Genomic DNA, 23,609 nt, shown 5'->3' with positions numbered 1-23,609 from the left:
CCCCACAGCGCCCCCTTGTGACCCGGAGTCTCAGCGTCACCCAGGGGCTTAAGCGCCGCGGCGCCCCGCAGTCCCTGCACGCTTCGCTCCGGCGACCCTCCCGTTTGTAAAGGGCGACACGAATCAAACCTACGGCCCCCTGAAGTGTCGCGGAGGTCCCTTTGAAAAGAACCTGAACAAGAATGTTGCCTACTCCAATGTTGTCGTTTTGGACTTTTGACCCCTTTGAAGCTTAGGCCACTCCATCAACCCAAAAGGAGCGTCTCTTTCCCTCTCTCCCAGCCACCTTCATGGGAATCAGAGAAAAGCCTGGCCTGAGAAATTCCATCTTTATTAGATTCACTGCTCCCTCCTCACTTCCCACCCAACCTTCCCTCCTCCCGCAGCCACCAAGGCTAGGCTAGCTCCAGCTGGCAAGTTTTGAGTGGACTCAGTACACGGTTTGTCGTGCGCGTGAAGGTGTCCACCTGGGGCACGTATTTCTCAGCCGGCACCGTCAGCTTGCGTCGGGCGTCCATACACTTGGTGTCCAACAGCATGGAGTTGGCCTTGCACGCAATGTCAGCCTGCAGCCGGGCCAGGTGCTTGAACAGGGCATCCAGGGCATCCCTGTAGCGGAGGCATCGAGAGCTCACAGCCCTGCATGAGGCTTCGAGGGCCAGATCATTTCACCAGCGTAAAGCCCACAGGGACCCGCAGGCAGTAAGGTCCCATGGTTGGGCAGTGTCTCCCACCCTTCCTCCCCTCTCTAAACCTACTGTGTCTGGGCCAGCTTCTGCTTCAAGGCACTAATGGTTGCCTCCAACTGGTGGACTTCATCAATGAGACCGTCCTGGGGCTGGAGGCAGAAGGGCAGGATGGGATTCGCAGTTCGGCCACGCTGCCCTTCAGCTGGCCTCAGGGCTGCCCTGGGCCAGAACGCTTGCTCCCCCAGGAACCTGGGCAGGGATAATACTGAGGACTCCTTAGTAGAGGAGGGCGGTCCCCACTGGGGACCCTCGTACCTGGTCCCGGCAGAGTTCCACATTGGACCGGAAGTTCCTGGCCTCCAGCCGGGTGTGTGCGAGTTTCAAGTTCATCATCTTTCTGCGTAGGTCGTCCTCCAGGCGCCGAATATCTGCCTGCAGCTCGGCTATCTCCTCTAAGGTCTGTGGCAGACATACTGTTCTCCACCAGCAAGACGCACCAAGCAGGGAACCAAGCGCCTTGCCTCACAGCAGGGGAGGAAGGGACAGGGAGAGACTCACGTTTTTCTCTTGCCACTTGAGCTCACTGTACACACTCTCCATCTCCCGTAGCCGCTTCCTGAAGGCAAATTCTGTTGCAACCCTCTGAGCTTCAAGTTCATTGTTGGTCTGTGTGACAAGAGAGGGCCAGGCAAGAAGAGGGTCATCATGGCCGCGGAAGGCTGCTGTTTAAGTCGGGAAGGGGCTGACATATGGTCAGTGGGGAAGGAAACATAAAGGTCGGTTTGTCTCAGTCACCTGAGCGATAGTTAGGGCAATGGCTTCCCTCAACTCTATGGCTGCTTTTATTTCGGCCTCTGCGTGGTCCTTGTTGAACCTACTGAAGTCATCCCATTGCTGAAGCGTGGTGGAGCTGTGGAGGAGAGGAAACAGTGGGGTTGCAGGATGTGGCCTCCAAGGGACAGAGGAAGGGCTGACTGAAATACTCCTCTTACTCTTTGGGGACTCGTGTGGGGTTAACCTTCAGAGAGATGTTTGGGGAAGTGAGGTTGAGAGAGAGGCAGCCCCTGTCGATATCCAGTGTCTCCATTTTGTCCCGGTGGTCAGAATTGAGCTGCTGCCGGACTTCCTGCAGGAGGCTGGGGAAGAAAACTGCATTGGAGCCACCCCCCCCCCCGGGGTTCCGGGATGCAGCCGGTGCAGCAGTATGTGAAGATACTGAGGGGTTGTGTGTGTGTGTGTGTGTGTTTGTGTATGACCATGCAGGTGCTGCTGAATCCGAGACAGTGGCACGGCCTCGTGAGTGTCCCACAGACACAGAGCCCGGGTGTGTGGCTTCACACACGTGCACACACACTTACGATAAGGTGCTGAAGGCAGCGGCAGGTGCTTTCAGCTACAGAACAATGGCTGCCTAGGAGTAGAATCCTAACAAGGAGTAGGCAGCGGAAAGCAGGCTGTAAACGAGCCAGCCGGGGCTTCTGCCAGAAGCCCGGGTTCTCTGCCCACAAAACCCGTGATGCCTCGAGTGCGTGAGTGTGCTCAGGCCCTTCTCTGCCTCACCACAGCTGCTGGAAGGCCTCGGTGGTCCTCTGCTGCAGAGCCTTCTTGGTGGCTTCAATGACTTCCACCTCTTTCAGCAGCTCTTCTTCCACGGGGTCCTTCACAACGTCAATGTCTCGCCGGCTCTCCCGCAGGGTCAGGCACTCGATGGCCACATCCAGAGGCAGGTTCTTGGCCTGCAGGTTTTCCTCTGCGGACTCTTTCATCTAGAAAGGAAGGGCACAGGGGCTGGTGGGGCGGGGCACTGCGAGATCGCTGCGATCCTCACTTTGGCAGAGGGGAGCATAGCTTCCCAGATCTGGAAGTGGGATGGGAGGGGCAGACCATTGCATCAGAGCCCGCTGGTACCCGGCCCGGCTCCCTGCCTGTGTCAACGTGTCGATCTCAGCGTCTAAATTTGTCAGACACTTGTCCAGCATCTCCTTCCACCGGTTGACCGTATCGATCCTCTCTGCCAGGCGGACCCTATTGTCATGTTCATCCCATACAGTCTGGAAGAGATGGAACCAAATAAAACGAGGGTCTATGGTTGAGGGCCCCCCATGGCCCATGAGGGGGCTGAACGGCCCCCCCCCCCAACCTGGTTGTTGGTCTCATTGCGAAGGATCCTGGCTTCCTGGCGGATCTGGTGGGAAGCATCCCGCTGCCTCTCCGCATTGGTGGACAACAGGTAGCTGTTGGTGCGCCAGTCCGAGAGCTGGTAGCGCTGGCTGGGTTTGACGCTGAGTGTAGCCATGGCTAAGGAGCCAAGGGTCTGAGACCCTTAGGCCTGTTCCAGACCACCACCTGCAGAAGAAAAGAGAGGTGCCTTTCTGAACCCCGATCCTGTACGCTTGGCTCTAAGACCTTTTCCGCAGAGCCTGTTGGGAAGGGCTCCAACTCGGTCCCCAGATCAACTTCCTGGGAGGAATTAGCAATCTGCCATATTTCCTAGTGGTCCATTTTCAGGCACAAAGTCCTGTAGATCCAGGGGCGTGGAAAGGAAGGAAGAGAGCCCGTGATGTGTGTGTGTGTGTGTGTGTGTGTGTGTGTGTGTGTGTGTACGAGGCGCCAAATGCCTAGTGAAGGGATGGCAGGGACCATACCCCTTAATCCTGTTTCCACCCCTACTTCCAACAATCAGCTTTTTCCTAGGCTGTGGGCCCGGCCCACGGGGGATCTGGGAGAAGCTCCCTTCCAGGGTGGTATGACGGGCTGGCGCACCCAGGCTGGAACCAGCACCGGGTCTCTTGCCCCGCCCAGGTAGAGAGGAGGAGCAGGCTGGCCGCCCGTAGGAGGAGCTGGGATCAGAGTCTTGAACCCAGCAGGACCCTTTGCCTGCGCAGGCTCCGCCTTTGGGGTTTCAACCGACACACCGGCCAGAGGTCTGGGTTAGGAGGGCGGCCACAGGATACTTCCACCATCCGGATCCTCTCACCTGATCTACCCGCTCTCCTTCGCCCTCGGTGCCCCAGTCTGGGAACGCCTGTTGTTTGCGTCTCTGGTTGCCTAGCAACCGCCCCCCCCTCCTCGCGGAGTCACCAGTGCCCCAGCGCACTGAGCTCCAGCTGCGAATCTAGGAACTAGACATTTTAGTTTGAACAACGGTTTACACCGACAAGATTTTAAAAGTATGGCTAGCGTGTCGAGTAAAGGCCTCACGCTCTGGCTCGCTTTGTTTTCCTGTCTCCTTGCAGAAATGGATGGAGTAACAAAAAATATACCTTGGGCTTTGTATCTAGCACACATTCCTTTGACTTTGCTTTGCTCAACGATTTTACTAGTGTTTGAAATCATAAAAAAATAGTTAATTTTATTTAATTTAATTTAATTTTATTTTATTTTATTTTTGCCGGGCAGAAGGTGTTGTTCCCACAAGTATAGAGCTAGGTAGCGATGTCTGCACTTGGCGGGCAAGTGGAGGGTGGGGCTGCCGCCTGAGAAGTGAGAAGTGCTTGCTTGTAGGAGAATCCTTCCTGCAGATTTGTTATGAATAAGCCCAGGAAAGACTGGTGATAGAGCAGATTTTTTTTTAACAGACACCCCCCCACCCCACGCCACTACCAAAGACAAGACACATAGCACAGTGGGTAAAGGATGGGCAGGATTTACCGCGGAGTAGAGGATAGAACACCCCTAAGGCTGAGAGTGGATACCAGCTGGAGAAGTTAGCTCAGTTCGGGAAATAACCAGGGTAGCCAAAAGATAAAATAATTATATTTTTATTTATTATAACGGGAAAACTCATGAAACAGGAACGAGAAGTCCAAGCTCAGCTGTGCTGCGGGGGAATCACGGAGAGACCTGGAGCATGAACCGGTTTTTCTTCTCCAGGTCCAGAAAGCCACACCCTAACTTGGCCCCACCTCTTAAAGACCATTGGTTGGCCTATGTATCTAAAGGACAAGACCTTCATCAAGCCCCTTATCTAGAACAGTGGTTCTCAATCTGTGGGTTGCGACCCCCTTAGAGATTGAACGACCCTTTCCACAGGGTTCACCTAAGACCATCAGAAAACACAGATATTACATATGACTCATAACAGTAGCCCTTGATACAGTTCCTCATGTTGTGGTGACCCCAACCATAAAATTATTTTCATTGCTACTTCATAACCATAAAATTTGCATCAACCAGCGAAGGGATGACAACTGTGCCGGTCTCCAGAACAAGCGGCTTTTCCCAAGGGACTTGGTTCTGTCTAGGTGGTGATTGGCAGGCCTATTTGCATTGACTCCTGAGGAGGAGGTGATGGTGGGCCCCTTATCTAGAACAGTAGCAAATTTTATGGTTATGAAGTAGCAATGAAAATAATTTTATGGTTGGGGTCACTACAACATGAGGAACTGTATCAAGGGCTACTGTTATGAGTCATATGTAATATCTGTGTTTTCTGATGGTCTTAGGTGAACCCTGTGGAAAGGGTCGTTCAATCTCTAAGGGGGTCGCAACCCACAGATTGAGAACCACTGTTCTAGATAAGGGGCTTGATGAAGGTCTTGTCCTTTAGACACATAGGTCTGCTGTTCCCATCCTTGGTTTTGCAGACTCTGACTGCCCAGGAGCCTTTCTGGATTATGAAGGATCCTAGAGACAGATCATGAAGCAGGAAATCTGATACAAGATTTGGGTACTTCTATATTTTGATTGCTAGTTCTGGGTTATATATGCTTTTTCCTACTGCACAGTTCCTTCCCGTGATGCATCTGGCTTTAATCTTACACATACTTAATTTTGCAGAGTGCTTAGGGACTTCCCTCAGAGTTCACGCAGAGGTCATAGTTTGCCTGACTGCACATCGACCTTCCGCCAGTCTAGGCTGGATGGGTCTGCTCACTCTGTATCCTCAAATATCTAGGAATGTTCCTGAATCAGAGCTGTCCATGAAAGAGGTCATGAATGGCTATTAGGGGCAGAGAAACACGCCATTTTTTTTGGGGTGGTTGTTGTGCAGCTTGATGCAGGAGGGGGTCCTAGGTTGTCACCTGCATTGTTAGAAGAGGGACATGTGCACAGTTGTGGCCCAAACCAGGTGGAGTCCCAGGTGGCTAAGATGTTCCATATGCTTGCCACCTCATCACCACACCTGCTTTATGCGTGTCAGGGATTGCCCATCGTTGTGCATGCTAGGTGAGTTCTCTCTCAGCTAGCATAACTTTTTTAGGGTTTCCCTGTGCAGCACTGGCTGTCCTGGAACTCACTATGTAGAGCAGGTTGGCCTCAGACTCACAGAGATCTGCCTGCTTCTACCCCCCAAGTGCTGGGATTAAAGGTGTGTGCCGCCCCGCCACTGCCCATTGAGAATGCATAAGTTTTATTTTTATTTTTTTTTCAAGATTTATTATGTATACAGTGTTCTGTCTACATGTATCCCTGCAGGCCAGAAAAGGGCACCAGATCTCATTACAGATGGCTGTGAGCCACCATGTGGTTACTGGGAATTGAACTCAGGACCTTTGGAAGAGAAATCAGTGATCTTAAACCACTGATATTTAATCAAAAGAGATGGGGCGAATTCTGTGGTCGCCGGCTCCCTAAAGAACTTAAAAGTGTTGGTTCAGCTGATGTATTCTGATAGAAAAGTATGTCTCAGTGAGCATCGTCCACGCCCAGCTACCGACCACAGCTGTGTTAAATGTCCGTAGAGGACACTGTGTATTGCTTGCACAGCCTGTTTGGTGTGTGGAGAGGCCAGCTGCACTGTTGTGCCCTAACATTTCTTTCTTTAGAGTTGCATTTGCAATGCCCAGAGGCAGATACAGTGGTACTTAGCACGACATCGCTCCTTCCTGTTAAGTACTCTTCTGTGCACCTTAATGGTGATGGGTATTATGAGGATATTATTTAGAATTTTATTTTTAAATATTGATTATTTTTACTCACGTGTCTCTGTGTGTATGTCTACCACGTGAGAGCAGCGGCCACAGGAGTCCAGAAGACGATGTTGGACCCCTTGGTGCTGGAGTTACAGGCAGTTGTAAGCCACCTGATGTGGGTGCTGGGAACCAAACTTGGTTCCTCTGAAAGAGCAGCAAGCGCCCTTAACAGCTGCACCACCTCCCCACCACCCATGACACATGTTTTTAAAGAATCAAGTCCAACTTCACTATCACTTACATATTTCATAAAAAAAAAAAAAAGAGGTGTAGAGAATAGATCAGAGTTGTAAAAAAGCAATAGCTAGATCTGTGTGCCCCACGCTGTTCACAGGTGGTTTGGGGCGGTCCCCCACATGAGGTGCTGCAGCTACACTGGTCAGAGGGCTCTGTGCAGACAGCACTGGGCGCACTTCTCAAAGCCCTCGGAGCAGCAGGGGCAGATCTGGCAGGAGGTGCATCCGGGCCCAGCACTAGAAGGAGCTGGTGCTTGAGTGAGATCCAGAGGCGCTGCAGGAGCGGTTGGAGCCCTCGGTGAGTGGACACAGTGGCTAGACAGACGCTCACAAATGTGCAAGGAGGCGTGGGAGGACACTAAAAATTAACTGGACACTAGGTTGTGATTTCTTGAGTCTTGACAGCCCTCTCTCTCGGGAAAAAGACCCCTGACAACAGCAGGCTGTAAACATGAAGATCCTCCCTGCGTTCTTGGGTTTGCCCTTTGTAGTTGCCCAGGGTCCCTTTCTATTCTAAACAACTTACTAGCTTGCCTCACAGATTACAGCCAAGATTTCAGCTGCGGTTTGCTACTAAGTTCAACTCTGCTGGGTGGAAATTGCTGTTTTAGGAGGCTTGAGAACTGATTCTGAGACTTTTTTATATTATTTTATTTCTGGTTTCCTAAGACAGTGTCTCACTATGCAGACGAGGCCGGCCTCAGGCTCACAGGGATCCACCTGCCTCTACCTCCCAGTGCTGGGAGTAAAGGTGTGCGCCACCATGCCTGGCCGAGAGCTGGTTTCTAACATCTTAATCTGATGTTTTCTTGTGGAGGGATCTCAGGGAACTCAGATCGAACAAGTTTTAGGAGTCTGTATAAATAAATAAAAATGTATTATGTATACAGTATTCCGCTGCATGTGTGCTTGGGGGCACCAGATCTCATTACAGACGACTGTCAGCTGCCGCGTGGGTTTTGGGAATTGAACCCGGGTCCTCTGGATGAGTAGAAGCCAGTGCTCTTAACCACTGAGCCATGTTTCTAGCCCTGTCCTTATGTTTTTTTAATTAAAAGGTTTTGAAGCACATGGGAACTTGCTCAGGGGGAATATCTGAGGCCAGCACTCCATGAGTGTAAACTCTGACCCTCCTACTGCAGCAGGTGGCTCCCCTCACCTAATCCTGCAGTGTCATAGCGATAAGGACACAACAGCAGGCTGGAACAGGTTTTTAAAGTTATTATTTTTTTTATTGCAGGTATCAGTGGAAGTTACACTTTAAACAAGATAGGCAACAATAAAACCATTAATTTTTTTAAATCAAAGAGTAAAAACAAACACAACATAGAACCCTTCTTGTTTGCGGAACGACTTGGTCCCAGGACATTTTGGTGACATTTGGCTCAGGAAGAGTCATGAGTACTTCTTTAACGTGGTGTCACATACGACCAAACTGTCTGAAACTAGCTTCTTCAAGCTCAGCTTCACACAGAAGGGGAAGTCATTTGGGGAAATCTTTTTTTTTTTTTTTTTTTTTTAGCGTAAGATGGTTTGGTTCAAAGTAGAAAATTTAATACCAAGTTAGAAATAGCAAAGACAAGCACTTCTGGTTAAAACTTTATTTGCTTTCTGCTTGTCATAATCACGCATCGTCTTTAAGGAGTTACCATGACAAACCAGAGCCTGGCCCCAGTGCACAGTGACGGAATCCAGCACTGGGTGGATCTAACGGCACAGTGACCATGCGCATCACTCCTAACACAATTCCAATTGCTCCTCACAAACACGGCAGCTAAGGTCAGCATTTTGCATCTTTTCTGGTCCCATAGTAACTTACAGATCAGACCCACTCCACCGTCTTAGCTGATGTCAGCGTGTAGCCAAGTCTGTAAAAAGGCAGCAGCCAGACAAGCGTCATGAGAGGCTGTGGTGAAACATGACAGCAAACTGCTCTTCGGAAAAGCCAACAGACATTACGAGGTGAGGTCAGGCATATGACGGAGCTACTTTGGGACAGGATGATGAGGAAGGAGGTCGGAGCCCCATCTGTGGTTGTGCCCTGGGGTCAGTAGAAATATTTGGCAAGAGCAGGGAGCAGGAGAAGAGGGTGGAGGAGGTTACTCTGAATTTATGTAATATCTTAGTTTTAAAACGTTCTGTTATTCACCCCGGAGCAGAAGCTCACATCTGCAGAACAAATTAGGCACACATGGTCTCGGTGACTGAAGGGTAAGATTTAAAAGGCTGTCCACACAGAGGACATTTCACAGGTGGCTCCACCTCCCCGCATGTCTAACAATTCACAGTTCACTCCTCTGAAAGGTCCCTGTAAGAAGAATGTTAGTTCTTCAGCCATCACTTGTGTGAAGCCGGAGCAGTTAGTAACGCTTTGTATTAGAGAGGGGCGGGGTTGCAGTGGAATGGTCATACTGCCATTTTAGTCTTCCCGACACGAAAGAAACAACACATTATTTCGTCTACTTAAACTCAACTCATATATATTATCAAGTACTTATAGACACACGCGTACACACATCGCTGCTTTCCGCAGCTACAGATGCACCCACATATTTGTTCACACAAATGATATTTACTTACGAGATACAGTAATACTTTTATGGGTCCATAACTGAGACAGGCATTAAAGTGACACATGACAGGAAGCCCTGTTTAACAGTGTTCTGATGTATCAGTGTTAGCTATCACACGGCACGCTGGCCTGGAATTTGGATGATCCTCCTCCTCTGCCTTCCAAGTGCTGGGATTATAGATGTGAGTCACCACATCCAGCTTTTTATCTTTAAGTATAAAGCTCCCCAGCGTCTCACCTTGTAATCTAGTTGTTCTATTAAACTAACCACAGATACCAGCTTTGTTAGGGAGATGGTGGAAAGGCCCAGATGCTTGCAAGAACAGGAGGTCAGAAACAGGAGAGATTAAGACTAAACACTGAATTCATCCATACCCTGTATATTTAACACACATCCATTTTTTTTTACAAATAAAAACAAAAGCAATAAACTTGTTTGTTGCAAAGGAATTGTTTATACCTGTGGCGATATGCCCTTTGTGATTTCTTAGAAACTGGAGCCCCTTCTTACAAGGAAATGGGCTTCCTGTTGAAATCTGTTGAAGCATAAGGCCCTGCTGGCATTCCACAGGTGCCCGGGTCGTGCATATAATATCGCTGCAGCCCACCTTTCTCTGACTTGTGGAAAAGGGTCTCACTTACTTCATACCTGTGACCTGCCTGCGGCAGCCTCCTGCATACTGGGACCTCAGGTGCCCCACCGTGTCTGGCTTACGTTCTAGCTTTTATGGAGAAGTGACAGCTGGAATTTTGAAGGTAAGAGTAAAGTTCAGTTCTGTAAAGTGACAAGTGGAATCGGCACTCTACTTGCTTCTCCAAGGGAAAGCGACCCAACATCTGCCAAGAAACGCAGGGCAAGCCCCGCGGCACAGCAGCTGGGCAGATGTGAAGCAGAGGTGCCTGGACACAGGTCGAGTTAAAATCCGAGTGCCCAGTGGCTTCATCATTAACTCAAAATGCAGCTGCAACCAGTTTAGCACCACCGAGAGGAATTCGGTTTTTGAAAACTCACGTTTTTGTTAGGGGTTATTACAAGGAAAAATACATGTGTCCATGTGCTGGACATCTGGAGGGAAGAACAGGACACCCTGGGGCACCGCACTGCAATGCCGTCAAGCTTCTCATATTTGATTCATGAAGCGATCTCTTTCACAGAGGCCGGCTGCAGAGGAGGCGTTCAGACCTCCCCTACACTCGGAGCCACTGAACAGCCCTTCCTTTGTGCAAGCCAAGGTTTCCAACAGACTGATTCTCGAGACTTGGCGAGGTAGGTGAGGGCTGGGACCATCACGACAGGGAGACAATGGAGCTAGTGTGACGACGCCCAAGTCTCTGGCTCATGTTCTAGGCCCTTTCCACTCTCAAATGCACACATAATATCTCCACAGTCCTCTACTAGTTGAGACCTTTCCAAAGTCACATCTAAAAACACCATATGTCTCCCTTCAAACCTAGGCCTGATCAGAGATGAGTTGAATTCTTTTTCTTTCTTTTTTAGAGAAAGGGTCTTATAACTGCCCAGGCTGGCCAGAAACTCAAATGTATGACCCATGCCTGGCATACATGTATGTGTGTGTGTATACACATATATGTAATTTATAGTTTTATTCATGTGTGTGTGTGCTCACTAAGGCCAGGAGGGGGCATCAGATCTCTTGGAGCTGGAGTTTCAGGCATTGGTGAGCTGTCAATGTAGGTTTTGGGCAACCCATCTCTGCTTCTCTGACAAGAACAGTAAGTGTTCTTAACAGCTAAGCATCTCTCTCTAGTCTCTAAAATATTATTTTTTTGTATAGAATTTTTTTACATACCAAGAGGTCAAGTGTGATAAATATATCTATATAACAACTTTAGTCAAATAAATAAATATGTAAGTTGAGTGAGTTGTCAAAGTATTAATTCATTCAACCTATTAAAAATATATTTAAGAAGCCATGTATCAAAATAAGTCAGAACTTTTTTTCTTGGTCTGAAGCTTAAGATATTCACCAGGCTGATCTCAAACTCAGAGATCACTCTGCCTCCAGGGGTGCAGGGGTTAAAGGTGTGTGCCACCACGCCTGCCCGGTTAAAATAGTCTTTTGATCATGCAGAAACTTCTGGCAAATGATCCTGCTTCCCAGGCACTCTGAAGACTATTATCTACTCATGGTAGAGTTCTATGTAAACCGCCTGTGAACTTTTTTGTTTTCTGTTTAAAGAGAAAAAGTTGTGCCCAGGCTAAGAAGGCACCCGGAACACTTTCCATCTCTATTCTAGAGGGTTCCACCAGTTCAAGCTTGCTATTCTTGGTGGTGGTTTAGGAGGGGATAAGGCAGGGGCAGGTCTGTGCTTGGAGGCATGTGCTTAATCACTGAGGGTACTGCTAGTCCTCTGTGCGCCCTCCTGAATGGGAAAAGGACGCGTGTAGTTTGCAAGGGGTCACCAACAGTGACTGGAAACAGAGGTGCCCAGGATCCTGTAGGTTTGCAAGGGCTCACCAACAGTGACTGGAAAGGGAGGTGCCCAGGATCCTGTAGGTTTGCAAGGGCTCACCAACAGTGACTGGAAACAGAGGTGCCCAGGATCAGTCATCGTCAGAGATCAACTCTATTGCTACAAAAAACAAGGCTCCATCGGAACAAACTGCATGCATTAACCAGGTGGAACCACTTATATCAAAACCCTGCCTTCATTCCGTTCCACCAGTGATTTCCCCAAATCCTTACAGAAGAGTCTGGCAAGGCCCAGCTTGGTGTTTTCTAGAGAGAGAGCCACCAAAGCTACAGCAGCAACACCAGGCTTCTATTGAAGGATAAACACCTCATGGGATCCCTCACTGTAAGGCAAAGGTGACTTCTAAGACAAACTCGGCAAGAACCGGCGCAGCTCTGGGTTTGGGACAAGCAGCTAATACAGGTCTCCATTATGAACCCTTTCCTGACATCTGTATCAAACAGCAACAACGGCTCTATTATCTGTGGTTTTGAGAACTTGGAAAATACGAACTACCCAGGTTCTAGGATCCCTGCTTCCATTCACTGCTCATTCTCGCACTGCTCGGTCCCATTTTCACAGATAGTAAAGGTGGGGGTCACACACACAACACATTCGAGCCACTCCTTCTTTGAGATGAAGATTATCAAGTGGCTAACTCCAGGGAGTTCTGCTTGTTTCTCCAAACAAAAGTCATGAAGAGAAAGCTTTAGGCATGAACCAGCAGAGTAACTTCCCTCTCTAGTCTCTGACGCAGCCAGTTACGAGTATCCTAGGATGGCCTCCAATTTAGTATGCAATCAATGACAACCTCGAGCTATTGATCCCTGAGTGGGATTATAGGAGTGTACCACCAAGCCCAGTGAGGTGCTGGGGATTGAACTCAGGGCTTCATGCACATAAACCAAGCTCTCTTCTGCATGAGCTACATCTCAGACACTGATGTAAACGGTAAACAAAATTACAGACTTGCACATAGTCCGGTACTGGGAAAAATAAACACAGAGGCGGCTACTGACCAACTCGACCGTCTTTTACAGAGGACAGTTCCTATGCCTCACTGCCCAGACACTTGGCTCTGAAGAGGTGGCCTATAAAAAGGAAGCCGTCCAGTATTTCACTGTTAATGTAGCTGTGATGCCAGGCATCTGGGTATGTGGAGACTACCACAGAAGCTCAGGTACCCAAAAGCTTTCTGAAGAAAAAAAGAAAGCTGGATTACAGATAGCCTTAAAAACATTAGTCTAAAAGAATTATATGCCCATCTAACTGGCAGAATGCTGGCATACAATAAAACTGAAGTCACAAACAGTGCACATCCTTAACAGGGGACCTATCTATCCTTGCAGAGACAAAACAAAACAAAACAAACCCGACCCACTTGAAACAGTCTCTACTCATAGCTAACACGCCCCAATGATCAGGGCACTGATAGTCAATGAGAACTTAATCTGGGGGTGAAGGGAGGCATCCAGAAGCTACATTATACAGCAAAGTATGTAACAGAAAAACGCAGAGAGATGATTTGGCTAACGTCCACATGGAATCACATGCCGACTCAGTTTACAGTGTAAGTTTTTACATGTCATAAAAACATCTTCCCATTTTCCTCCCTCTCCCTGGAAGAGCAGGACACAGTGAGAGACGCAAAATGCATTCAGCCTCAACAATGTGACACTGAAAAATTCAAGAAGGGATGGAAGCTGCCTTTCAATTTCTCCCAGGAAAGAAAAATTCCTTATCAAGCAAATTCAGAGTGTAAAAATAAAATGGAAATATTTTACCTTCTTGAGGGAACACATTTTTCTCACATACTTATGTTTAAAGGAATTATATGTCAATATTATATTGATCCACTAAAAACTGCTTTGAAGCCGAGTGTTTAATCCCAGCACTCGGGAGGCAGAGGCAGGGGGATCTCTGTGAGTTCGAGGCCAGCCTGATCTACAAGAGCTAGTTCCAGGACAGGCTCCAAAGCCACAGAGAAAGCCTGTCTCAAAAAACCAAAAACAACAACAAAGACAAAACAAAACAAAACAAAAAACCCCCAAAACTGCAGTGATTTTACACACACACACACACACACACACACACACACACTTGAAATTAATATTCTATAGTCATACTTTTCACTGCTTTCCAGTTAGTTCATGTTACTGCTCAGTTAAGATTCTGTTGCTGATTTTTTTTTTTTTTTTTTTTTGGAAACAAGATCTCACTGTGTAGCCCTGGCTGGCCTGGAATTTACAGAGATCTGCCTGTCTCTGCCTCTCAGGTACTGCAATGAAAGCCATGCACCACCACTCCTGGCTTACTTAGGAAAACTGCAGTTAGCTGACATACTCTATTATTCAGTCCCTGCCCTTTGCAGATACCTACACTCTTTTTCTTTACTGATACTCAGGGTTGAGTCAACTTTAAACTATTCTAGGAAAGTTCAGGGTAGCAAATCTTCCAAATAATTACAGGAAGGAAAATCTCATTTCAAAGTCAATTGTCAATGACTTGTCTATCTTTTTCTATTTGTCTTCCTGACTATAAAAAGGAATCACAGTCTCGAGCAATGAGCCTCAAGCTAAAAAAGAACTCTACCGGTCCAGTTTGTTAGTGTTTGTCTGCTCCAAGTGAAGGAGAAAAGAAAACCTAACCTGCAGAGAAGCCCCTCCTATCTACACGTAGGAAGCCACCTAAAAACTGTCTTTAATGCCCAGTATATAAAATATCAAATATTCTAAATTAGAAAATAGCATTAATGGTTTATTGGTAAAAATTCAAACTCCATAGAATTAGTAGTTTGGTTTATATATTAACACACCATCTTAATTTCTGCTAATTTTACAAAGAAAGAGAAAAGCTAGAAATATCTATAAAAATAAGATCCAACATCTAGGGCAAAATACAAAAGTTGCACATAGATTGCCAACAAATATGAACATCATGATAGAAAAATTAACCTTAAAAATAAGCTAATAGTTGCTATTAAGACATTAGAAAAATGAGAACGTTCGACGTGCAAAGGGACAAAGTACACAGCAGAGGGCCAGTGTAATTCTACTGCCATCATGACGTAATGCGGCAGCACAGGGTTGCTGAGGTGTGCTGTTTCTGTCCCAGTCTAGGGATCTTCTGCAGGGACGCTCACTAAGCTCACACGCAGGAACTGGTTAAGCTGACCGGTTTTTTTTTTTTGTTTGTTTGTTTGTTTTTTTGGTTTTTCGAGACAGGGTTTCTCTGGAGCTTTGGTGCCTGTCCAGGAACTAGCTCTTGTAGACCAGGCTGGCCGCGAACTCCCAGAGATCCGCCTGCCTCTGCCTCCCGAGTGCTGAAAGCTGACCATTTTTGTTGTTTACTGAGTCATGGTATCAGGACAAGCTGTCTTCTAACACAAATGGGTCTCACTCTGCTTATCCCCTACCACAGTCCAAATCTGCATTTTTCCTCTTCCCCTAGTGCTAGGGTTGAAGTCAGGGCTTTGCATATGCTAACTAAGCATGTGCTCTACCAAGGAGTTACAAACCCTTAGACCACGGTCTGTTATTAAATAACCGGCCTGGTTCTCTTCCAGCCGGTCTCCAGTCCTCCCACCCTGGAAAGACAGGGGTCATCTAAAACCGGCACTACTGCCTAAAAACAGAATTTCCCTAAAGACTGGGCTGTAATCATTTTGCTTTCTCTCTTACATAAAAAAGGTCGGGTCAGGGGTAACTGTACAGGAAAAGTAGCTCTGAATATGCAGTTCCTGGCACAATCCCTTTGCCTTGGGGCACTTATTACTGTACCTGCTATCTCATATACATTGTAGATTACTTCAAACAGCTGAGAATTAAAAATTATATTTTCAAAATTACAAAATCAATTTGGTGAGCATTAACTTAGACATGTTACTACATAAAAGCCCCTTGGATCTCTAGACCAAATTCACGACAACAAGTAACATTATTTATATGAAACTGTCATACTTGTGGTATTCTAAATTATCTTAAAAAATTTTTGCTTTATGCTATTTAAAAAATAAAAATCTACAGCACCATCTTCAGAAAAGGCAATTTCTCAAAACCGCCTTGATTTAGAAAATAATTTACAAACCATTCAGTGTCTGCCCTAAAAAAATCTCTTTATTGAGACCCTAATATAGAACAATAAGAGATTCTGGTGACCTTAGACATTGATTTCAAAAAGAGAGGGAGCTTACTGGCTGGCCGGATGATTTGAGAAGCTCCTAGTTTTGTCCTAGTGTTTGTCACCTGTAACTTCACAGGGTCTCGTACTGGTAATCCAACCCTCCATCCTGAAGTTTACCATCCTTTTATTCAAGTTAAAGTCATTAATTTCCATGTTTTAAAAACAAAAGACTCTTAAGATTTAATTTTATAAAACTCTAGGGCACTCCTTTTGTGTGTGAGGTAAATTTCAACTGGCCATGGATAATCAACAGAATCCTTGTCCGTTTAAAAACTGCTGACTTACAGGGAAAATTATAAACTTAAATGTAACATTTTTAGAACTGTGAAAAAAGTAGAAGTATTTTTTCCTTTTGTAAATATATTTTATTTATATATAGGTCACCTTCTTCCCTCTGGAACCCAACTTGGGTTTAATTAATCACAGCATCATATCTATCATCATAGATTTTTTTTTTAGAAACAATTCTCTTTTTGATTTCTTTTTTTTAAATTTTATTGGTGGTTTTGTATATATATATATCTGTGTGCCGGTGGTGGATCCTGGAGTTACAGACAGTTGTGAGCTGCCACATGGGTGCTGGGAATTAAACCCCGGGCCCTCTGGAAAAGAAGTCAGTGCTCTTAACCACTGAACCATCCCTCCAGCCCCTGTAATTTCTTTTGTCTTGTTCTTCTCTTTTGGGTTTGCCCAAACCAAAAATTTGGAGACAGAGTATTGCTATGTAGCCTAGGCTGGCCTCAAATTGTATGTATAGCCCATGGTGGTCTTGAACTCAAGACCCTCTGGCCTCAGCCTCTGGGTGTGAGGGTCACTCAACGCCTTTAGTCCCGGCACTCGAGTGGCGTGGGATGTCCTTCTGTGTGTGTGCTGCTTTTATTATCAGTAGATTCAGTAATCTACCCTTTTATCCTACCATTGACTTTATTTGTCAACCAATAAAAGCGATACATACACAGAAGGACATCCCATATCACACGGGAGGCAGAGGCAGGCAGATCTCTATGAGTTTGAGGCTAGCCTGTTCTACAGAGCAAGTTCCAGGACAGTCAGGGCTATTACACAGAGAAATCCTGTTTCGAAAAATCAAAAAAAAAGTTACATTTATGTGCGCGCACGCGTGCACGTACTTGAGCCCACATGAGTGGCGCCATGGCATGTGTATGGAGGTCAGAGGACAATTCATAGGAGTTGGTTCTCTTTCCACTGTTTGGGTCCCAAGGAGTGAACTCAGGTTTTCAGACTTGGTGGTGAGTGTCTTTCCCTGCTGAGCCATCTCCTGCCCTCTGTATCGACTTTTACAAACTTATTCATGGCTTAATTTTTCAACTCTTTTTAAAAAATAATTATTTTTATTTCATATGCCCTGATGGTTTGCTTGCATGAATGTCTGTGTGAGCATGCTGGATCTCCTGGAATGGACTCACAGACAGGTGGGTGCTGGGAACTGAAGCAGTCAGTGTTCTTAATCGCTGAGCCATCTCTCCAGCCCCTCAGCTCTTGGCTCTTCTAGAACCACAGAAATGCTTATGTGTTAGGTGGAGAGGAAGTAGGACTACAAAGACCCTCTAAGTCAGGGTACAGCATCACTCAGGATGACCTCATGTGATATAAAGCCCTCTGTCTATTTTTTTTTATTAAAGCTTCAAAAATACCTACAAATTCCCCAGAAGGATGGAAAGGCCTAACCCTTCACATGCATAAAGCAGTTGAGTCAGGAACACTGGACAAGTGAACTGTCTGTCTTTGACAAACTCACTGATCTCATAAGAGGTAAGTGAACTACATGGAACTATTAAGAGCAGCCTTTCTCTGCAACAGAGGAACACCTACAGGGATAAGATAAATGGACTTTTTGCTCTTGTTTTGCAACATGGTCTCGTGTAGTTGAGGTTGGCTGTGGACTCCTGATTCTCTTGAAGGCTGGAATTATAAGTGTACCTTACACCCGGCTCAGTTGAATGTATAACTCAGTTTAATGACACCCAGTGGAAATTATACAGAGATATCAGTTAAACTTCTTGGCAAAACATTACTATCGAAGTTTGAAACAGAAAGAGAACAAACGACTCTACTAGTGTCCAAGTGGCCAGCTCCTTGAATTTCATAAAAATTAAGCACATGAAGGCCGGGCGATGGTGGCGCACGCCTTTAATCCCAGCACTCGGGAGGCAGAGGCAGGCGGATCTCTGTGAGTTCGAGACCAGCCTGGTCTACAAGAGCTAGTTCCAGGACAGGCTCCAAAGCCACAGAGAAACCCTGTCTCGAAAAACCAAAAAAAAAAAAAAATTAAAAAAAAAATTAAGCACATGAAAAGCCCTAGCATGTGCTTCAGGCAGATGTCTCTCTGGGGTTCACGCCTGTTGCTGGCCTCCAAGTGCTTGCACTGCCCAACTGAGAGTCTGGAGCCATTTCTACTCAGCAGCAGTTGCTCTCTTATTTCCCAAGACACACTTCAAGTCTGCCATCCTAAGATCCACGGGGCAACATGCACGTCAATATTAGGCTGTGGGAAGCACAGAGAGCCTGGCTCGGAAAGCTAGCACGGCTCTATAGAAGGGGGGAGTCTCTATGTCAGAGGTAGAGATAAATCTTTATCAAGAGCCATCCCAAACACACAGGACACTCCTACTGGGATCCCTTCTAGATTCTCTTCAGGAAGAAAAGTAAATTAATAGTTCATGTGTAGAGAAGGGATATTTCCAGATCATATTATTTTCTGAAAAACTTGTCAAAAGATAAGTAGTAATAAAATGACAGGTATCCACATTTCTGTGAAAATGTGCCAAAGCTCAGGACTGAGAAGACTCAAGTACCAGCCGTGAATTGTCAATGTAAAAAAAAAAATAACAACAACAACAAAAAAAAAAACAACAACAAAAAAAACCCAAACAAACCCACAACCCAAAACCTACATTTCTAAAGCAAAGGTATTCTGTTACTAGACTGGAGCTAGAGCTGTTTCAAGTACCTGCTGTCACCTTCATAATTTACGTCCCTAAACTTCCCTAACAAATCCTAAGGGTCGGACGCTAGCCTGGCATCTGGCACATCTTATTGGTGAGTGCAGCAATGTCGCCTCTCCCTAAGCAAATATAGCAGCTACAGAGTCATTAACACACGTCTCAATACCAGCGCTTACACACTACAATACAGAATCATGTAACATGCACACTGACTGCAGAGACACATTTGCCATCCAGAACATACATTAAGCTCCCAACTCTTCCTCACATGGAAACCAATTATTCGGTTGTTTAGACTGACGTTTGTTTTGGTCGGCCTTATGAGATATGCCATAAAAACCCGCAGGCCAACATTCACGAGCTAGTGAGCAAGAGGAGGGACAGAAACGAAAAGTTACTATGGTTTCCATGAGGTTTAAACTAAAAAAGGAACTTGAGAAAACGATTAGGAATTCTATCCAGAAGTGCAAAAATAATTACTATAAATTTTAAGAAGTATTTTCCATAAGCCTTTTACCTTAAAACTCTAAACACAAAGTTTGTTGGCATTGAGTTTGGTATACCAATTTCTTAGTCGACGGAAAATAGAAATATACTATACATATTCTTCTAAGTTAATTATCTTAAACTAGCAAGACTGAATAATGTAAGAGCATTCTAAAAAAGAAACCATTCAAAAGATAAAACCTTATATTTTAGAAAAAAAATCTTGCCCCTTAAAAAAAAATCCTTCCAAATAAGAGTTAAAGTAAGGGCTTCACTCTGGCACACATGAGATCCAAGGTCAGGAAAAAGACAGGGTGTCCATGTTGCTCCCTAAGTCCCTCACATGAATATGTGCAGAAGCCGCAGACAGAGGAAGATGTTTTACTTACACTGCACAGACAGAGGCTGCACTATTCTCTTCTCTTGCACATCTTCCCAAACAGCCAGACACGGTAGTAGGAACCCTATGGTCCAGCTACCAGGGAGGCTGAGGCCAGAAGACTGCTGGAGCCCAGGTGCTGGAGGCCAGCATGGCAATATAGGGAGACTTTGTCTCCAAAGCAAGCAAGCGAACAAACCAACCCCAAACATGTTTCAAGGAATTTTCCTTTGGCCAGGGAGGAGATGGGAAAGTTTTGGAAGGGAAAAAAATTTACAAGTTACACAAATATCCTTTGTAAAGTGCTTTGAAATGGCATTGAGAATTGCAGCTTAGATCCTTCAAAGCAATGAAAGGAAAAAAAATATAGTACTTTCCTAGTTTTCTGTCAGGGGAACAAAAGACCTCATACCTATGGGAGGACATGGGCTCAGAGTTCAGGCTCAAAATGCAGCAAATGGGCACTAGCAGTGGATTAGAGGCAGCGAGCAAATGAAGATCTAGGTCCATCACTTCCCACACGGAGATGGAGTTCCTGAAAGGCGGACAGTGCCCACAGCAAACTGTAGTGTCTGTCCCCGAACCAGTGTGTTAATAAGAACAGAGAAAATTCAGATGCAATTTTCATGAATTACAGAGTACAAAGTTCCCTGAACCCTACATTACTGAGAAACTCAGCGCTGGCAGCTTAAAAGTGACCAACGAAAGTTATTGACTAAGAAGTGGAGAAAAATAAGCTTTTAAAGATTTCCCCCATGTTCAGAAACTTAACTAACTTTAAATGGTCAAAGTCCTAAATTCCTTTGTCATTGTCATCTTAGTTTGAAAGAGAAAGTTACACTGGTGAAAAGACAGGAAAACAAACCCCACCCAGTATTTTCTTGATTTCTTTTGGTCAAAGAAGCACAATTCTTGAACAATCAAGATCTATTTTAAATAATTAAAAAAATCTTTAAATCTTAAGGTGTTCACTGTCTTTTGTTGTTTGTTTTTGGAGACAGGGTTTCTCTGTATAGTCATGGCTGTCTTGGCATTTGCTCTGGAGACCAGGCTGTCTCCCGAGTGCTGGGGTTAAAGGCGTGCACCACCGCTGCCTGGCCATCACTGCTGTTCTTTCCAGCTGAAGTGCAACTGTGTTTCCATCTCTCAGGTGAGCCTCATTTAGTCGTTTTACTTCCTGGACGTGCTTTAAAACTGAAAATTATGAAGCTCTCCTTCTGAAATTAAGGCTGTATTACTTTGCCCCCTTTTAACTGACAGAGGTGCCTGTTCCTGTTGTCCGTGGTGAAGACGACAGACACAACTTTCCTCTAAAACTGATTATTGCACTAAGAGAGAGAAAAACTAGTCTATTATTAAACATGGTTACATTTCTATAAAAGGTGTAGCCAATGCAGTTCATGATCATTAAAGCACGATTCTATTGAGTATAAAAGCAAAAGGAGCTATACTTCAACATACACGTATGTTTATCTATACACGTACACACATATAAAATGTATATAGGAAAATCACATTAAGGTATGAGGGTAGTGAGTGAACTAGCATAAATCAAAACCCTAATTCCTTTTTTCTTTCCGTCCTATAGAGCTTCAGACTTTTAAAATATTTCCCCTTTATAAAAGCCTTGAGGGATTTCCAGGTATAACTCACACAAACAGAGGCTTCAGAACATTTGTCCCTGATCAGAAAGACTTCTGACAAGGGTTCGCATTTATAGCAGCTTTAACACGCTCACTGCAGAGAGGGATACTCGGGTGGCCCCGCTTCTAGTCACAGTGCACACATGGCAAAGGTTAAGTCCAGGACAAGAAGAAGCAGACACTGGCAAATAGGGCCTCAGGAGACGAGGATTCAGAATCGTGTAAGAGATAGGAGTTAGGAGTGGGGTACGTAAACGAAAACAGAAATCTAGTTTGCCATGCTTTACTTCAAATGGGTCATAAATATGAACATGAGTGTCATTTGTAGCGGGAGGGACAAAAGTGTAGATGCTGAAGGCAAGTAGGTAGTGAAAGGAATGACAGTGGCACACGGAGGGATCCGAGGGAAAGAAAGCTCCCCAGCGGAATGAACTATAAAATATAGACACAGATACATATATGTCTCGATCTGGATATATATGCACATGAGTATACATGTGTGTATTTAAAATACAGACTCCTTTACAAGAATAGATAAATGCACATTACTTTTTCTGCACATGTAACTGAACAATCATTGCTTGTGTAGGTGTGTGTTCTTAAACCATCATTCACTTTTTCTTTACTTTTTTGCAAAGATAGTTGTGCTGCCAAGCAACTTGAGGTAAAGGCATTAAAAGGGTTAGACCGTAAGAAGTGGAAATAAACAACCGTGATGCTTCCTACAGGAGACTGCCGAAAAGCAGCTGGCTGGTTTCCTAGTGCATAATGGTGCTGTGTTCCTTGACAGAGTAAACAATTTTCCTTGGACCAGCAAAAGGACCAGACCCCTATATAGTGTTGGCCTCTATATGGCTGGAGCATCCCCAGTGAGCTGACTCCACTGAAATATACATTGTATGTTGATTCGTCTTTCAGCTCGTCCTTTCAGAGAACACACTCGGACTTGTTAAGCGAAGTACATTGTGCGTAAGGTATCTTGGTGAATCTGCACAGCCTTAGCAAGAGCCTGTGGATCTCGCCCATTGCTCTGTCCTGAAACGTGGCTTCCTTCAGCACTGGAAGAGAAGGGTTAATGAACAACACAAGCATAAACCTTCTGTCCTAATGTAATAATTCTGAAGAATGCTACCTTTTGTAGAAAATTCCAAAAATAGTTGAAAAGAGAAACTGATATAATGTATTGTGTGTCTATCATTTAGACATCTTCAACATGGAAAATTTTACTTTGGCTCTTTCATTTTTCAGGATTAATTAGAAACAAATCCCAGATATCATATCATTTTTGTCTAATATATATTATATTATATATACACTCATACATATATTACAAATAATAACTTCCTTGGGTAATTTGGGAAGCAACTAAGTTACTAGTTTTTTTTTCTAAGATTCTATTTTTTTTAAAGATTTATTTCATTTTTAGTGTGAATGGGTATTTTGCTTGCACACACACACACACGCACACACACACGCACACGCACACGCACGCGTGTACGCATCATGTACATGCCTGGTGCCATGGACTAACAGACAGTGGGTGCTGGGAATTGAACCCGGGTCCAGGGTCTAGGGGAACAGTCATTGTTCCCAGCTGCTGAGCCATTCATTTCTCCAGCCCCAGGTCATTCTATTATTAGGAAGTCCACACAGTATTTTTAGTAGAAAACCTTATTTGGGGCTATCAGTTGTCATCACCTTTCACGCAGTGCACTGGCTGTCTGACAGCCTGTGGAACTTGAGCTCTGAACAGCAAGACTTTAGGCAGACTGACAGAGACATACATGGAAGTGCTTATAGAAACAGCCTAAGGTGATCAGACTCTGATTTGCTTCGAGACTCCCCACTCTTTATGCCTTTCGTTACCTGTCATGCTCCTTGTCCACAAGATGGTATCTGGCTCTGAATGCCACCAGGTGAGCATAGTACGCTGGTGCAGGGATAGAGACGGATCTTGTGCAGCGCACGTAGGTGTGACAGAGCTGGTACGTCAGCAGCTGGAGTTCATCCGCGGTGAAGCAGTTGTCATCCCACAAGACGTGATAGTGTGAAGGGCGGCTGGTTCC

General features: G+C 45.5%; 2 protein-coding genes across 5 annotated transcripts in view; both read right to left on the bottom strand.

The window, feature by feature from the left end:
- Positions 1-345: 345 nt before the first annotated feature.
- On the bottom strand, positions 346-23,543 carry Tekt2 (tektin 2). Of its 4 annotated transcripts, none has more exons than XM_050155726.1 (10): positions 23,410-23,543; positions 2,830-3,035; positions 2,615-2,740; positions 2,250-2,455; positions 1,682-1,825; positions 1,485-1,599; positions 1,248-1,355; positions 1,005-1,148; positions 759-838; positions 346-609 (listed from the first exon to the last, which is right to left on the bottom strand). In XM_050155726.1, the coding sequence occupies exons 2-10, from the start codon at positions 2,983-2,985 to the stop codon at positions 396-398; spliced, it is 1,293 nt and encodes a 430-aa protein (XP_050011683.1). In that variant the 5' UTR covers positions 2,986-3,035; positions 23,410-23,543; the 3' UTR covers positions 346-395. The 4 variants fall into 4 exon arrangements, with proteins under 4 accessions (XP_050011683.1, XP_050011692.1, XP_050011664.1 ...); XM_050155735.1 differs by lacking the exon at positions 23,410-23,543 and adding an exon at positions 3,667-3,684; XM_050155707.1 differs by lacking the exon at positions 23,410-23,543 and adding an exon at positions 3,335-3,628.
- LOC126509108 (protein argonaute-3) overlaps positions 18,341-23,609 on the bottom strand; it is a 92,349-nt gene continuing 87,080 nt past the window's right edge. The window contains exons 17-18 of the mRNA XM_050154791.1: positions 23,410-23,609; positions 18,341-22,601 (exon numbers count right to left, since the gene is read on the bottom strand). Coding sequence (XP_050010748.1) covers positions 22,493-22,601; positions 23,410-23,609 — 309 coding nt within the window. The 3' untranslated portion in view covers positions 18,341-22,492. The remainder of the gene's footprint in view (positions 22,602-23,409) is intronic.

Source organism: Alexandromys fortis, unplaced genomic scaffold (assembly GCF_014885135.2).
Source record: "Alexandromys fortis isolate MF-2015 unplaced genomic scaffold, M_Fortis_MF-2015_v1.1 scaffold_26, whole genome shotgun sequence".
NCBI classification, from domain to species: domain Eukaryota; kingdom Metazoa; phylum Chordata; class Mammalia; order Rodentia; family Cricetidae; genus Alexandromys; species Alexandromys fortis.
This window is presented reverse-complemented; position numbering and strand designations above follow the sequence as displayed.